Source organism: Pelecanus crispus, chromosome 6 (assembly GCF_030463565.1).
Source record: "Pelecanus crispus isolate bPelCri1 chromosome 6, bPelCri1.pri, whole genome shotgun sequence".
NCBI lineage: Eukaryota > Metazoa > Chordata > Aves > Pelecaniformes > Pelecanidae > Pelecanus > Pelecanus crispus.
In genome coordinates, this window is record NC_134648.1 from 38568935 (window position 1) to 38583136 (window position 14202).

Here is a 14202-nt window from a genome sequence, read left to right on the forward strand (position 1 = left end):
GAGATAATAAAATATGAGATCCAACACAGACATTTGTAAAAACAGGTTATTTTTGTTTTAGAAGTCAAATTCATTTGGATGAGCTGACTAACATTTACAGAAGTTTCAGTAAATGAAGAAGACTTCAACATAAGCCAAACTGTTATTTGTACAAAGTCCATGACTCATACAGTTAAAAATTAAATCAAAAATACAAATAATTACAGCCAAAAAAATAATAATACAAATTTAGATTTTTCCAAAGGTTAACCAAGTTACAATAAGCCCATTTAGCCATCATATTTGATCTTATAAGTCTACTGGTTTTGCAGTCGGTAGCAGTTTCACTTTAGATATTGGATTCTTTGGAGAGCCTCTATAACGAACTCTTTCTTTTCCTGGAGCACTTCTTGTGATCATAGATTTTTCTGGGGCAGCACCTGGAATATTCATGTTTGCATTAACTTTTAAACTGGATTTCATTGTTTCGTGATTGGTTAGATCTTCTAGAACAGACTTTGATGGATGAACAGTTGCTTTCTGTTCATGGATTCCAGCAGTTCTGACAGAAACATCAGGCTTGTCCGATGGATTTAATGGTCTGCAACATGATTTAGATGTTATGTCTAGCTGCTTATGAGATATAGAAACTTGGTCATATGTACTTTCATTCCTGAGTGGCAAAGCCATGGAATTCTTTGAGGGCTTTTCTGTGCAGGAGAACAGTGCAGAATCATAGCTCAAAGATTTAACAAGCGGTGAACCAACATCACTTGCTTTAAGCAGCTGAGAGCTTACAGATCTTCTGTTAGCCTCCAATAAGGAATTCATTCTTCTTACCGACTGCCTAACAGGAGTACGTTGAAACTTAAGAGGTGGTTTAGTTTTGCTTGCAGAACTTTCATCATTTAATGAAAGCTTGTTGAACCATTGTATATGGTCAGAAACAGTTGATGGTTTAGTTAAAGTTTTATCAGAGTTTTCAGCTTGCAGGTATTGGTTGCCTACTTCATTTTGTGATTTAGGCAACTGTGAAGTAGGAAGCTGTCCCGCCACAGGAAGTTTAGCAGTATCTTCTTCCAAATTACAGCATTTTACCATACAGTTTTCAGCTGTTTGCAAGTGTGTTAATTCTATTTCCTCTTTTCTTCTGAAGGAATCTGATTTGTTTAAGTCATCTTTTGATGAACTGTTCTGAGAGGTCAGCTTGTCTTCCCTGGCCAGTACTTGAGGCACAGGAAGTTCTGTTATGTTTTTTATATCTGGTTTTGGGACCTGAAGTTCAATCTCAATAGAAGCTTTGAAGTTTCTTTTCTCCAAAACTTTAATTTCATCTTTTTTTGATTGCTGTTTATCACTAGCATAGGATTGATTAAATTGGTGCACCAACGCTCTGGATTTTGTATTTGCCCGTTTTTCAGAAACTTCTTCAGCTAACAATTCTTTCTCCAGAGTGAGCCCTGTGAGACACAGAGTTTCATTTAATGTTTCACCTGCTGCATCTGAGAAGGAAGATTTTGTATCATCTATGAAATTGTGAAGGTTACTTCCAGATGCAGAGAAGGCTTGCTTAACTTTCAGTAATGTTTCTGCAGTTGAATTACTTTCCTCTTCACAAAGCAAAAGATCTAAGCTATTGTCCTCTTTGCTTATAGTTGTGGATTTGAATTCATCTGGAACAACTGGTGGCTTTCCAAATACCAAAACAGATTCTGAAGAACTGATTCCTGTTTCAGGGTGTCCTGGCAGAATTCCCTCATTCCTGCTGATTGCCTGAGAATCTGTAACAGTAAGATTATTCCATGACATTTGGTGACTGAAATCACGTACCTTATCTAGCTTAACTAACAGAAGAGAACTCCTAAAATACACTAGAAACAATAAGCCTGTCCTAAACCGATTCTTTTGCCCCAGGAGCCACTAACATTCAAGTAAGTTTTGTCCTACTAGCTAGAAGCACTTTTTAATCCAGTTGCTTCTACACCTTTAACCACAAAGTTATTTTTGCTTTACAAAAGCAAAAGTTTTCCCCATCTAATATACTCTATTAGATACTTACCTTTCTTAGGGAATTTTTCACTGACACATGGGCTGAAGAGTATATCTCTTTTTGCACATTCAGTTCTGCTTTCCAAACCTTGTTGACTTGCAAGACGCCTTCCAATATTTTCAGATCTATTACCAACCACACATCCTGATACAATATTCTTGAACAAACAAAAGGTGTTAATTACTTTCACATAAACTTGTAATTTGGAATCGCATTTACAGAGGAACCTCCAGGAAAAGGCTATGCAAATCAGCCATAGCAGCCTTTTCTTGGCCGTACTTCATCTTCCTTCGATTCTCTGTAGACCTAGGTAGGGAACAACCCACCCACTGTAAGGTAAGCTTAACCGCACTCTGAACATAGTGATTCTGTGCGCAGGCACTGTAATATCAGCATTTCAGGAACAGTCAGGAACCTGCTGATCACAAGTGTGGTGGGTTGACCCTAGCTGGCAGGTCAGCTCCCATCCAGCCACTTGCTCCCTTCCCCTACTCCCCAGCAGGACAAGGGAGAGAAGTGGAAAGGCAAAAGGGGCAGGGGAGGATGACACCCCCAACCCCACAAGTGATACAAAAGCAACCACTCACAACAAGTAGACTGATGCCCAGCCAGCCCCTAAGCAGTGGCTACTTTGCAAGAACTCCCCCCATCCCTGTTTTATTGGTGAGCATGACATTTTATGGCATGAAATAGTTCCTTGGTCAATTCAGGTGAGCTGTCCCAGCTGTCCCCTCCCCCAGCCTCTTGCCCCATCCCAGCCAAATGCAATACAAGCTAATCAGTTATTGCTGTGAAAATAAACCTAGGGCTTCTTGTACTTGATAGCAGGTCCAGTTACACTGTGATCCCTCCATTACCAGGTAAGTCCTTCCTGCTACTGAAAAGCAGTGCCCAAAACTTAGAATTTGCACAGTAACAAGAAGACTGGGTTAGAAGCAGAATACTTACTATTTCTCTGTTGCTTTTCCCCAAACCAAACTTCAAGCGTAACGACCTACGAACCATTTCTTTGCGGCTAATCTTTGGAGAAAAACAACCTGTCTTTCCTGATTCAGCCCTGAGACGACAGAGGGGAAGAAGTGACATGTAAAAAACTCTTTAGGAGGGCAATGAAAACATCCTGACATTTATTTATGGTTATTTCCTCTAGTTTTACTTCTTCTATTGCCTTCTTGCCAAGCTTTTTTAATAGGCACAGGAGGCTACTATACCAGATCTTATTTTGTTTTGAGCTCCATCTTGCCACATTGGAAGATCTGGTGACTTTAAGATTACTATAAAAATTGGCATTTTTTGAACACCAAAAAGGATCGTTTTAAAGACAGATTGAGATTTTACACATCACTAGTCAAGGGGTGTAGACTTACCTTTCCAATTTATCTTTAGTTTCTGAGAGCTAAGGCAAATTACCTGTATAATTTTTTGCTTGCATGTCTTTTATTTCTTCTGTTTCCTGTACTAGACAGATGATTTTCACCAACAGTTGAAGGAGACAGTGAGGTTTGTGATGACTCAAGAGACACACAAGGGCTTGCTTCAAACTGAACTACACAAACAAAATCATATTTACATGATCTTAAAATAGTCACATTTTTTCAGATAAAGACTTAACAGTTAATACAATAAAGAATAGTTTTTTAAACAGCACAGATTTGTTTGCTTATTTTGTGGAGTGCTGGCTTGAAATTACTTTGACTTCCACTTTTATTTAACATTAAATGAAACTGCTTCTTGTAGCATCCATAGAAGCAGCTAGCTTGCAATTAATTGCATGCTACTGATATCACTGCCTCAATTAAGTTTCCACACTGCTATCAGCAAATCAGTTCCTCAAATTTAAGAGCTTAAGAAAAATTAGATTCAGTCCTAATATTATTTGCAGTGTGCTTTTTTTTCATACCTAGCCAGAACAGTTAAAGCAACAATAAATGAAAGTTGTTATTCTACTACTAAACTTTTTTATGAAACAGATGCATTACTACTATCTTCAGAAAATGTCATTGCTTTGGTTTGCTCATCCATAGAGACAAGAATTTCATGGTGAGAAAGAAATGATTTAATAAACAAATGCAAGAAGTTTTATACCACTCAACTGAGGGAAAAAACCCAAAGGTCTTCAGACAAAACAAACATAGCCAATCTAGACATTTCTTTTTACTCTAATTTCAGTTGGCAGCACATTAAGGAACTAAACAAAAATAAAATAGGATTTGCAGAAGAGCCTGACAGTTGGAAGCACTCTAGTAGAATGAAGTGGTATTAAAGCATTGTCAAACAAAAGTAAAAGTTTTTCCTATAGAATTTTGAGATTATTTAGCATCTAGTGAAAACAAGAGGTGACTGGATTCAAGAAAAAACCTTTATAATAGCAACAATTACATTTCACTTAGAGCTAAGACCAGCTATTTAAGTATTTAGGAGACAGAAGAAAGCCATAACTTTCAAGAGGTTGGAAGCATAGGCAGTCTTCATGGGTTTGTGTGCTAAGACAGAAACGCGACTAATCTAGGTGATACAGAGAGACTGAAAAAGTTGAAAGGATAACAGGATTGCAGACTTGAGAGATTAATATAACAGAAAACAGAATTTTGCTTTTGCTCAATCCATGTGACATGACAATCACTGATGAACATAAACATAGACTATTTACTAAGACAGGAAAGTAGTGCAAGCAACACTGTTAAGTGAAGATTATCAATGACTGCCTAACAGGAACAAAAGACTCTACATTTAAATTAAAAGCCATAAACAACCTCTTCAAGCAGCAAGGGAAAAATGAAGGCACTGTACCTGATGCTGGTGTTGAGCTGCTGTTAAAAATGCTACTCGGTAACAACTCAAAAGCAAAGCTATGCTTAAAAGATCGTCTCTTCTTGCTGGACAAGCCCTGAGAGCAATCAGTTGGAAGTTTACGCTTGGTACTTGGAGTAAGAACCACCGGAGTCACAGATGAAAGGACTGAAATTAAGAAAACCAAATTTGCAATAACAGCTCAAATTGTTGAGAGTTTACTAACATATAAACAGTTGTTTTGGCTTTTTTAAACTCTGAAAGAAAATTGTTGTAAAAGCTCAGCCAAAGTGCATGCATTTTGAACAAGCAAAGCGATCAGTATAGCTTAGAGGTTTTTTTTATTTGGTTGGGTTTTTTTGCAAGTTGGAGTACCAGAAAGGAAAATCCAAAACCACACATTAATAAAATAATATAGGTATTAGGAGGAAGAAAAAAAAAGTATAGTCATCTTCTGTAAGTTTAAGAGACAGAATAAAAGTGAAAGAATTTCAGTCCTGGCAAATTCATTCTCAAGATGACAAAATGCTGCACTAGTGCACTGAAGCCTTAGTGTGCATTAGATAAAAAGCACAAGTTCAGTTGTGTAATCCTAGAACCGCACAGCCCACTGCTGCAGTGATTGTAGCTGCTCCAAGAACTACAGTAAATGCAGTATCCTCAGTAAATATGTACCTATATTCAAAGCTTTAAACAATTTAAACATATTCACTTATCTTCAACTAAGTTTAGTTCTTCAGTTAAAAAAAAATTGTGGAATATAGTTGACAAATCCAGAAGATACTGCATGGGCTTCATTTAATACAAATACACCAATACCTACCGCTTCTGTCTTGTTGAGGTGTAGTGGAGGGTGTTCTGTTAGATTTAAATTTATTCAATGCTCCACTAACAATATCTGAAATGCAAGACACACCGAGCAATCAAATTTAAATATGAAGTTTGTCTTGCTCTATTTTCAACTCAAGTTTAACTTGTATTCTTTCAGACAGAAATAAAGCAAATCAGTTTAAATGGTTGTTTTATGTAAAGAAAACCATAGTCCAGACCAACATAGTTTTTGCTGCTTTCATAATAGCTGACAAATTCTATTCTCCTTAAGAAAAAAAAAAAAAAAAAAGATTCACACACAGAGAGCAGAAGTTTCTTGTAGAAAATTCTACTGGTCACTATAAAATTATACACCTTCTGATTTCTTGTAGGCAAACCTAGCAGGTATCCACTGAAGTCTTACTCACAGAAAGTCTCACAGACTTTCTCACTTCACTGGACAGTTGCCTTGAAGCTGAAAAGCTTCTAGACCTTTGAAGTCAGGCCCAAATAGAAGTATGAAATTTTGGTCTTGCAAAGAAGTAATGTACAAGTTTCCCATGAACTATGCATTTGTGTTTTGGGGTGTTGGGTTTTTTTAAAGGCAAAATTAAAACCAGAGTATAGCATGAGGTTTTACTGGTTTTCCTGCTCTTAAGTGTAAAATGAAGTATTTTTATTAAGTGCTATTGCAACCTACAGTTGTATTTCCATGTGTTCATAGCAAAGCTTAGCAAACTACAAGCCTGTGATACTTCTTTTATGGTGTCTGGCAAATATCAAGTAGTTTAAAAACTCATCTTTGAAAAAAGATAAAGTGTAGTAATACTATGTTTTACTACATCTGGAGAAAGAATAGAAGCTGCCTACTACCAGAGTCTATTCCACAGAATTAGCAAATTCTAACTGCTTCTCAAAATTTTAACATTCACAAACATTTATCACTTTGCAACTCCAGGATGATCTCCCTTCTTCAGAGTGGAAAAGTATATTACGCACAAAAAACATGCCTTCGCTAAACATATACAATAATAAAGACTTAATTTCAATTGCTGTCAGGTTTAACATTCCAGGTACATGAGCTAAATACATACTCATTTTTATAGCAATACATAAAAGATCAGTGTTATAGTGGATTCGAATCAACTCAAGCATGCATATTCCATAGTATTTCCTCAAAGAGAATGCAGAAAGACAGAGAATATACCATTTGATTGTCCATATTTGGCAAAAAACCCCACCCTATTGAATAGCTAAACTGCCAAAAAAAACCCCCCCAACAGATCCATGATATCAGATCACAAGGTATCCAATAATATCCAATTGAAAGTTACACTTCAAACACAAATTAGTTACTCTAATTCAAAACACACATGCCATTTTTATCCTTGCCTTCTCATGACCTGACTTATCAAAGTATGCAATATCTTTCAGTGTCCAAGTATAATTAAAAAAACCCACCAAAAATCTTTACGTTATCAGTGTTCTGCAACAGGATCTGAACTTGACTCAACAAAAAGCTGGAACATTAATCTGGCTTCACAAATCTGGACACAAGCAAAATAGCTTCTTTGATAGACAACAATGCTAGAATAAACTTGGAGTAAATATACAATAAAGTGATGTGATTACTGAAGTCTTATATAGATTTTGCAAATCAATTTTCATAGGCATCTATTCTGCTTGTGAAAGAAGCAACTGCTTAGGATCAGCATACCTGAAGTCTCAAAATAATTCTATTTTAGTTGCTGAAACTTTCATACAACATACCTACCCCCAACACTTCGGTGCCTCCTCTTCTTACATTCACTGGGAGATTCATTTTCACTGTCTTCGTGGCCCCACAGTGAGGGAGTAGACTGAAAGGCATCAACACCTAACATTGCAGGAATCTTTTCCAAGATAAATTCTGGTACTTGTCCTGAATTAGTTGAGAAATATATATTTTTTTTTAAGTTATTTATGAAGTTGAAAAGAAAAGCTGTATACAAGTATGTGCAACAAGACATTTTCATAAACATTTATCATCTTACCGATTTCTGCTGCATGGTCAATAAGTGTTTGCACAACAGCGGCTTGCAAGCGAATTTTTTTTTCTGTACTGGCTGACATCTTTTCATTTTCATTCGAGTGCAGGAGGTTGGGAGCAAAGATCACTGCCAAGTTACTGCTATCCATTCTGTTTTCATTGGATCTTAACAAGAAAAGGTTGTTTTTTGTTTTTTTACACAAATTATCAGGACATAAGCAGTGTAGCAAGAAATGACCAAATAAAACAAATACAGCTGGGGGGAAAAAAAAAAAACCAACCCCAAACCACAAAGTCACTCACTTGAGTGCTCACATACTGAGATTAGTGTGTAGACTTATGTACCCCAAGCTAGGTAACCACATAACTATGTTACTGAAATCAAGAAGTTACAGACCCTGGTCAGTTTTGGGAAATGCAAGGTATCAGTTAGATTATGTTAATTTTATCAGTCACTCCTTTTGCTTTCCAAAGAAGAATTAGGAATACAGCTATGAAAGAATGGAACAAAGTCAAGTCTCCAGCAAAATAAGGTTTCACAAAGAAAACACTTTGGATTTATGAAAGACCATGACTGAATTCTAGCGAATGACTGCAGATAAGAAAATTTAAAGTCACAAACCACTCACAGAAAGTTACAGCAGTTGCCTGTAAAGAGAAGTCATTAAAGGATTTGGGAGCTTTTTACAAGCACTCTCTTTACACTGACCTTAGGGACACAGTTCTCAGAAAGCTGAAAAAGTATCTCAAAGCCTTAATTGTTCTGTCGGACATCAAACAAGACAGCAACACAGTTGCAGTTTTCTTCTCACTTCCTAGCTGCTGAGCTTTGAAAAGGCCTTCGTGCAGGTGAGGTGGAAGGATGGGTTCTGGCAGCTCTCTAAAGAACTGTTTAAGAAGCCCTGCAACATCACATGGCAGTGCAGCTGAGAGACAGTTTTCACCTTGATCCAGTTTACTCTGAAATTGTTCACAAGAAACATGATTTGAAGTCTTCAACATACCACCAGATTTCTAAGTTTAGGCATTAATCTTCTAGCCCGTATCAGAAAAGACAGTCACATCTTCCACATTTTTAGTTTCAGCCCTGTCATGTTATAACTACAGTCTCTACAAAGAGACACAGACAATGCTGCCAGGCTACATGTGTTAATTTACAGGTTTCCCATGTATGCATCGTTCTGGGAGAACATTGCTAAACAAATATCCTCACAGTATCCAGTGTGCATAATTGCTAACAAGTTTGTTTAGTCACAAGTAGAAAGCTGAAAAATTTCCCCGGGGGAGGGGGCGGGGAGGGAGGTGAAGTTCACCAGTTTCTGGACTAGATGTCCTCTCATTTCTAAACCTGGTAATGTTATCAGTCTACTTCCAATATTAAAACTCAAATATGACTGAAAAGAGTCCAAAAACTAAAACATGCAGATGATCAAGTAAAATGTAGCTTGTTTGGAGGGGGGAAAAAAAAAAGGCTTTAGAGAATACCTTTAAAGTTTTTAAACGAACAAGAGATCCAGACTTTCTGAAGAGTCCCTCGGTATGAACATGGTCTTCCAAATATTCACAAGTATCAACAAGAAAGCTGAGGAAAGAACAGTACCATACTTCTGACACTCAGAATAAAGCTTGTTTTTTCCAGAAAAAAATTCATTAGGAATAGATAAAACTTAATATACAGGATAGTTTTCCCCAATGACAAGAAGTATAAAGAAATACAACTGAATGATAGCTGTGGCTCTGAATTCCCCACCTAACTTCTGCATCCCTCCTTCCCCAACTGAAACTATTCTTACATCCCCCATAAGCTTTAGCATGCCTGGAATAAATATTATGTTCCCTCTTCTGACATCAGTTCAATACTATGAAGAAAGCAAAGTAAGTGTAAATCTAAATATACAGTGTTAATTTACCTCGGAATATAACCATATTCTGGCACAAGTGATTGTGGTAACGCATGAAAAGATATTCCAAAGATTTTACCCTAAAATACAAAATTCAATTCATGTTATTCAAAAGTTGATAGGATTACCAACTACATATTACAGAAAAGCATGTATTCCAAAGTACAAACAGGAGGTAGTCAAGACAAAAAACAAAGTCTTTCAGATAAGACAGATAAGAGGTATTGTCAGGAAAGCACTATCATCTCTAGATATCTGAGCCTATGCCAATTCTAGTTACAGGTAACACCCTAGATTACTGTGAAAGAATAGAAAGGTTTTCTGCAGTATGTTTTGCACTTTTTTTTTTTTTAAACAAGGAGTCAGTTTTCCTGTAAGGCCCCCAAATCAGTAAGGGTATTAAACAGACTGTTCTGAAATCTCACCTTACCTTTTAAAATTGACTAAATCCTGTTTTTCTTAAAAATCAACACAACACGTTTGAAATAACTTTTTTGTTAAAGAAATTTTTTTCTTCATCTGAGGCACTCAAGATTGCCATTTCAGAGAGGATTAAACAAAACAGAATAGTCTAGAAAACTGTTCTGAACTCTCATATTTAGCATTTGTATTTAAGAAGCAGTTATAACTCTACTGCCTTATAGCAAGACATCAGAGTATCTGTTACATATTAGAAAACAAGCATTTCTTCAGTCATTAGTACTGATGCTCACTGATTTTTAAAAATGTTTATACGAGGATACTGCACAGTTGTTTCATTTAGAAAAGCCCAAATTTCAGTGTAACCATTTGTCCTTTTATTTCTTTGCCCCACCTCTTTTCTATTTATATTTACAGAACATGCAAGCCAGCCCCTCCCCCAACCAGAAGAGGACTGGGATCATGCCCAACTCATTATCAGAGATAAATGCAAACTCTTGGTCATTTATACCTGAAATTCAAAGTGCTGACCACATTGGGAATACAGTTAATCAATAACTAACCCATTAGGCCACCTTGGGCTTATCTGTCCTACAGAAAACAAACATAACATGATAAGGAAAGAGAAGCAACACATTTGCCACTGTATTCCAGGCTGCTACCAAAAGTACAAAAAGAAAATAATTAACTCCAAAATATAATGTTTTGCTGTATTTACAGGATTATGTAATAGATAATTCCAGTGGCTTGTAATTCAACATTTAAAATTCATAACTGATATCCTCACTTTACTAGGTTTTGTTTGAGATATGAGAAGTTGTGATTTAAGTTTTTAAAATAAAGTTATGTCTCTTCCCTCACAACAGAAGTAGAATGTCCACTTGCAAAAAAAAAAATGTTATTCTATACCTTTTCCTACCTTGCTCAGTTTCTATTTAAATATACATTTTCTTCCTTGTATAAAATTTAAGTACTACAGACAGCTATACAGACATCTTTTATTATGACATACATATATTATTCACAGTTCTTATTACCTTCTCTTCAAATGGAAGAAAAAAGTGTAGAACCATATACTTGATATTGACAAGGGGGAAGAAATTCTAACTTTACACTTCCTCTATCCCTTTCCAAACAACTCAACTCAGTCATGTGCTTTTGCAACTTCTTTGGCTTATATTGACCAAGGGCTACTGCAGCATTTTGTAATATCTTCTCAGCCTTACAGAAAGCTCATTCTGAGAACGCTCAGTTCTGTGCCATATCAGTTGCACAGGATCTTTTTTAGGACATGATAGTGGTCCGTGCTTTATAAATTAAGAGTCTACCAGAAGATCGGTGTTCTGAAGTGGACTTTAACGTTGTACAAACTGGCATCCATGATGATACTTTAGTTTTAAATAAGAGTGCTGAGAGAACACACACACTTTTTTCCTTCAACGAATTCAAAGTAGGTATTTAAGATAACAGGACAGATTTCATACCTCAGAGCACACGCAAATCAAGGCCAGATCTGTCTGTACCAAAATACCCATAGTCACACCTTATACTAAGAAACTATGCAAATAAAGCCCTTCAAACCAAAAATCTTAGGAATCAGGTAAAATAAAAGACACAAAGCTTTTAGAAATTACACAGTAGCTATGTATTCCAAGAAATAATACAATTGCTAAGCTTTAAATTCCACAGTGCGTAACAGTAAGCACTGTAATGTGCAAGAAGCTCTTGCATGGAGCAGAGCCACACACGCGTTTGAGGGAATATCAGCTCCGTTCACGAAAAGAGGAACGCATCTCGTTCACCATCTGCTGTGCCTGGCAACACTCAGGCCCTAAACGGGCGGGGGGAATTCGGCATCACTAAACCATTGTTTTACTAAATCACAACATGGCTACCCTGACGCCCGCCTAGAGCACTTGCTCGCTGAAGAAAAGGGAGAAAAACCGACTTTCCCCATTGCAGGGGTCACGACGTTTCCCCACGAGGGGCGGTTCTGCCCCGTCAGGGGCTAGCAGGAGCAACAGCGTCACGGTAACGCCGCTGATGCCAGAATGGGGAGCGGGGACGCTAGACCACCTCTCAGACCGGTGCAAGCTTCGCTCCCACAGCGGCAGCCGCCGTGCTCCCCCGCTGCCCGGCCCGGTGCCCTCCGTGAGCGCCGCGGCGTTACGGCCCTCCTTACCTCCGCGGCCTCCGTTCCCGGCTGCTTGCCCGCCGCCAGGCAGCTCCCGCTCTTCACCTTAATCCCGTAAGAGGCCCGGAGCTCCTCCAGCACCGCCAGCCGCACCAGCCTTCGCCTCTGCTCCGCCATCCCAGCGCCCGCCGCTCCCCCGGCCTCTCGCTCCCCAGCCCCCCGCCGCCTCTCAGGCGCTGCTCAGCGCCATCGCCACCTCCCGACCCCGCTCCCGCGCCGCCGGTTACCGCCTGGCTCAAACCCAGCGCCCTACCCCGCCCGCGGCTCTGATTGGGCCGCCTGCCGTTCGAAATCAGGCCCCGGCCGCCCAACGGCCGGCAGGGGCTGCCCCGGCGGCGCCTGATTCCTGCGCCGCCTCTCGGCCGCCCTCCGCTGCCAGGGCCCCGCACCGCCGCCTTCGGGCGATCGCGCTGGCTACCCAAAGGCCCTCCCTGCGGGCCGCCGCGGCGGTGGTGCTGCGGGGGGCGGGCCGGGGCGGGGACAGCGGCTCCCGGCAGCACCCGGGGCCGCTTGCCGGGGACGTCGGGGGGCGGCCTAGCGCCGCGGGGGGTGGCCGCTCTCTGGGCGGTAGGAGGTGGTGGGAGCCAGCGGGCGGGGGAGAACGGCGGGCGCAGCAAGCGGGAGGGTCCTCGAACACTAAACCCACCCCATTTCCTTCCCCCAGCGAGTTTCAGGCCAACGTTACCAAGTTTGGGGTTGGGTGGGTGGGTTGTTTACTTGAAAACAAATGTTTGCTTGTTTCTTTGGAAATAAATTTCAATTTAAAATAGTAAGCCACCGTAGTTTTGTGAACAAACTGAATTCTTCAGGGAGGAATGAATACACGATGTCAGCCTTACTTGATTGTAATATGTGTATATTGGAGTAGAAAAAAGATTGAGGATCTTCACGTCTACTTCAAGTGAGTGATGATACTTTCTCCGGCATCAGCTTTGGTCTGTGCAGATCCATCTGGGATGATTCATCGCTTTCTGTGGACAAAACCACAATTCACAGTTCAAGTGGCAGTTAAACCATTAGCACCAGGTTTGTTTGTACTTCCTAAATTTGGGGTTGTTTACCTATTCCACACTATGTTCTCATACACCTTCTCCAAGAGGCTCCTTTGGGGTTTTGCACTATGTTGTTACATAGCAAACAACTGCCTTTTTTTTTTTTTTTTTTAAAGTTTCTATTCCAAAGGTAACTCTTCAAGTGTCAATAAAAGTCAAATTAATGAAATGCAGTCTTTCTGTGTAGAGTCAGAAATAAGTGCTGTAGCAAAAATAAGCTTTCCAGCTTTTCCTTTATACATATTCTGGTACTAGTTCTAAAGTGACTCTTCAATGAGAGAAAGAGAATACCACAAAGCTTAGACACAGAATGCTAATAACCACGTTACGGTGCTCTGAACAGCTATGGACACAAAAACTAGAGAATAAAACAAAAGGAGAATAGTTAAGAGTTTTCCCCAAAGTCACCAAAATATAAACAGAAAAAAAACCCTGTAAAGTTATGTGGAAGAAGGACCTAGCAGCAATAATAAGTAGCAGATTAGACATGAATTTTCTTAAGTAAAACCCCAGGGTTTTGATTATGGATGTCAAAATCGTAATTGAACAAAAGTAATATTCCTCTAAATGTCATTTTAGTGCAGCTTTACTGTAAGTATTATTATCTGTCCTGGCATTGAAGTTATATGAAAATACAAAATTCCAAAACCTAAAATATTACTGATGAGAAAAGCAAAAGTAAAGGAATAACATAAATAGGTATCATAGAATTTAGTTTAAGCGATCTCTGTCCAACTTAGTTTTCTGTAGTAATGACGAATTACGCAAGAGGGAGCTGTGATCTGATAAATATATCGAAACTTTTCATGTCAAGTATTTTCTGTTCAGTATTCACATAAGAAAAAGCACATGATGATAGTATGTGCTGTATTTTTTTCCCAAAAAAGTGATGGAGGTAATCCATTTTGCAGGAGATATTTAAAGCCACAGTATTATCTAGTAATTTGGTTAAAAACATTTGTCAACTATTTTAATAT

At 38.9% G+C, this 14202-nt stretch overlaps 1 protein-coding gene across 1 annotated transcript; it reads right to left on the reverse strand.

Moving 5' to 3' along the window:
- Window positions 1–288: 288 nt before the first annotated feature.
- Window positions 289–12290, reverse strand: ARHGAP11A (Rho GTPase activating protein 11A). The gene is made up of 11 exons (XM_075712453.1): window positions 12162–12290; window positions 9569–9639; window positions 9144–9240; window positions 8368–8618; window positions 7663–7823; window positions 7404–7550; window positions 4820–4987; window positions 3440–3575; window positions 2978–3086; window positions 2023–2186; window positions 289–1840 (listed from the first exon to the last, which is right to left on the reverse strand). The coding sequence occupies exons 1-11, from the start codon at window positions 12288–12290 to the stop codon at window positions 289–291; spliced, it is 2985 nt and encodes a 994-aa protein (XP_075568568.1).
- Window positions 12291–14202: the final 1912 nt, after the last annotated feature.

Coding starts and splice junctions, on each gene's coding strand:
- ARHGAP11A (XM_075712453.1), bottom strand. CDS start 12,290: ATGGCGGAGCAGAGGCGAAGGCTGGTGCGGCTGGCGGTGCTGGAGGAG. Junction 9,241..9,568: donor GAATATGGTTATATTCCGAG/GTAAATTAACAC, acceptor TTCTTTCCTCAG/CTTTCTTGTTGATACTTGTG. Junction 4,988..7,403: donor GAGGCACCGAAGTGTTGGGG/GTAGGTATGTTG, acceptor TCTTAATTTCAG/TCCTTTCATCTGTGACTCCG.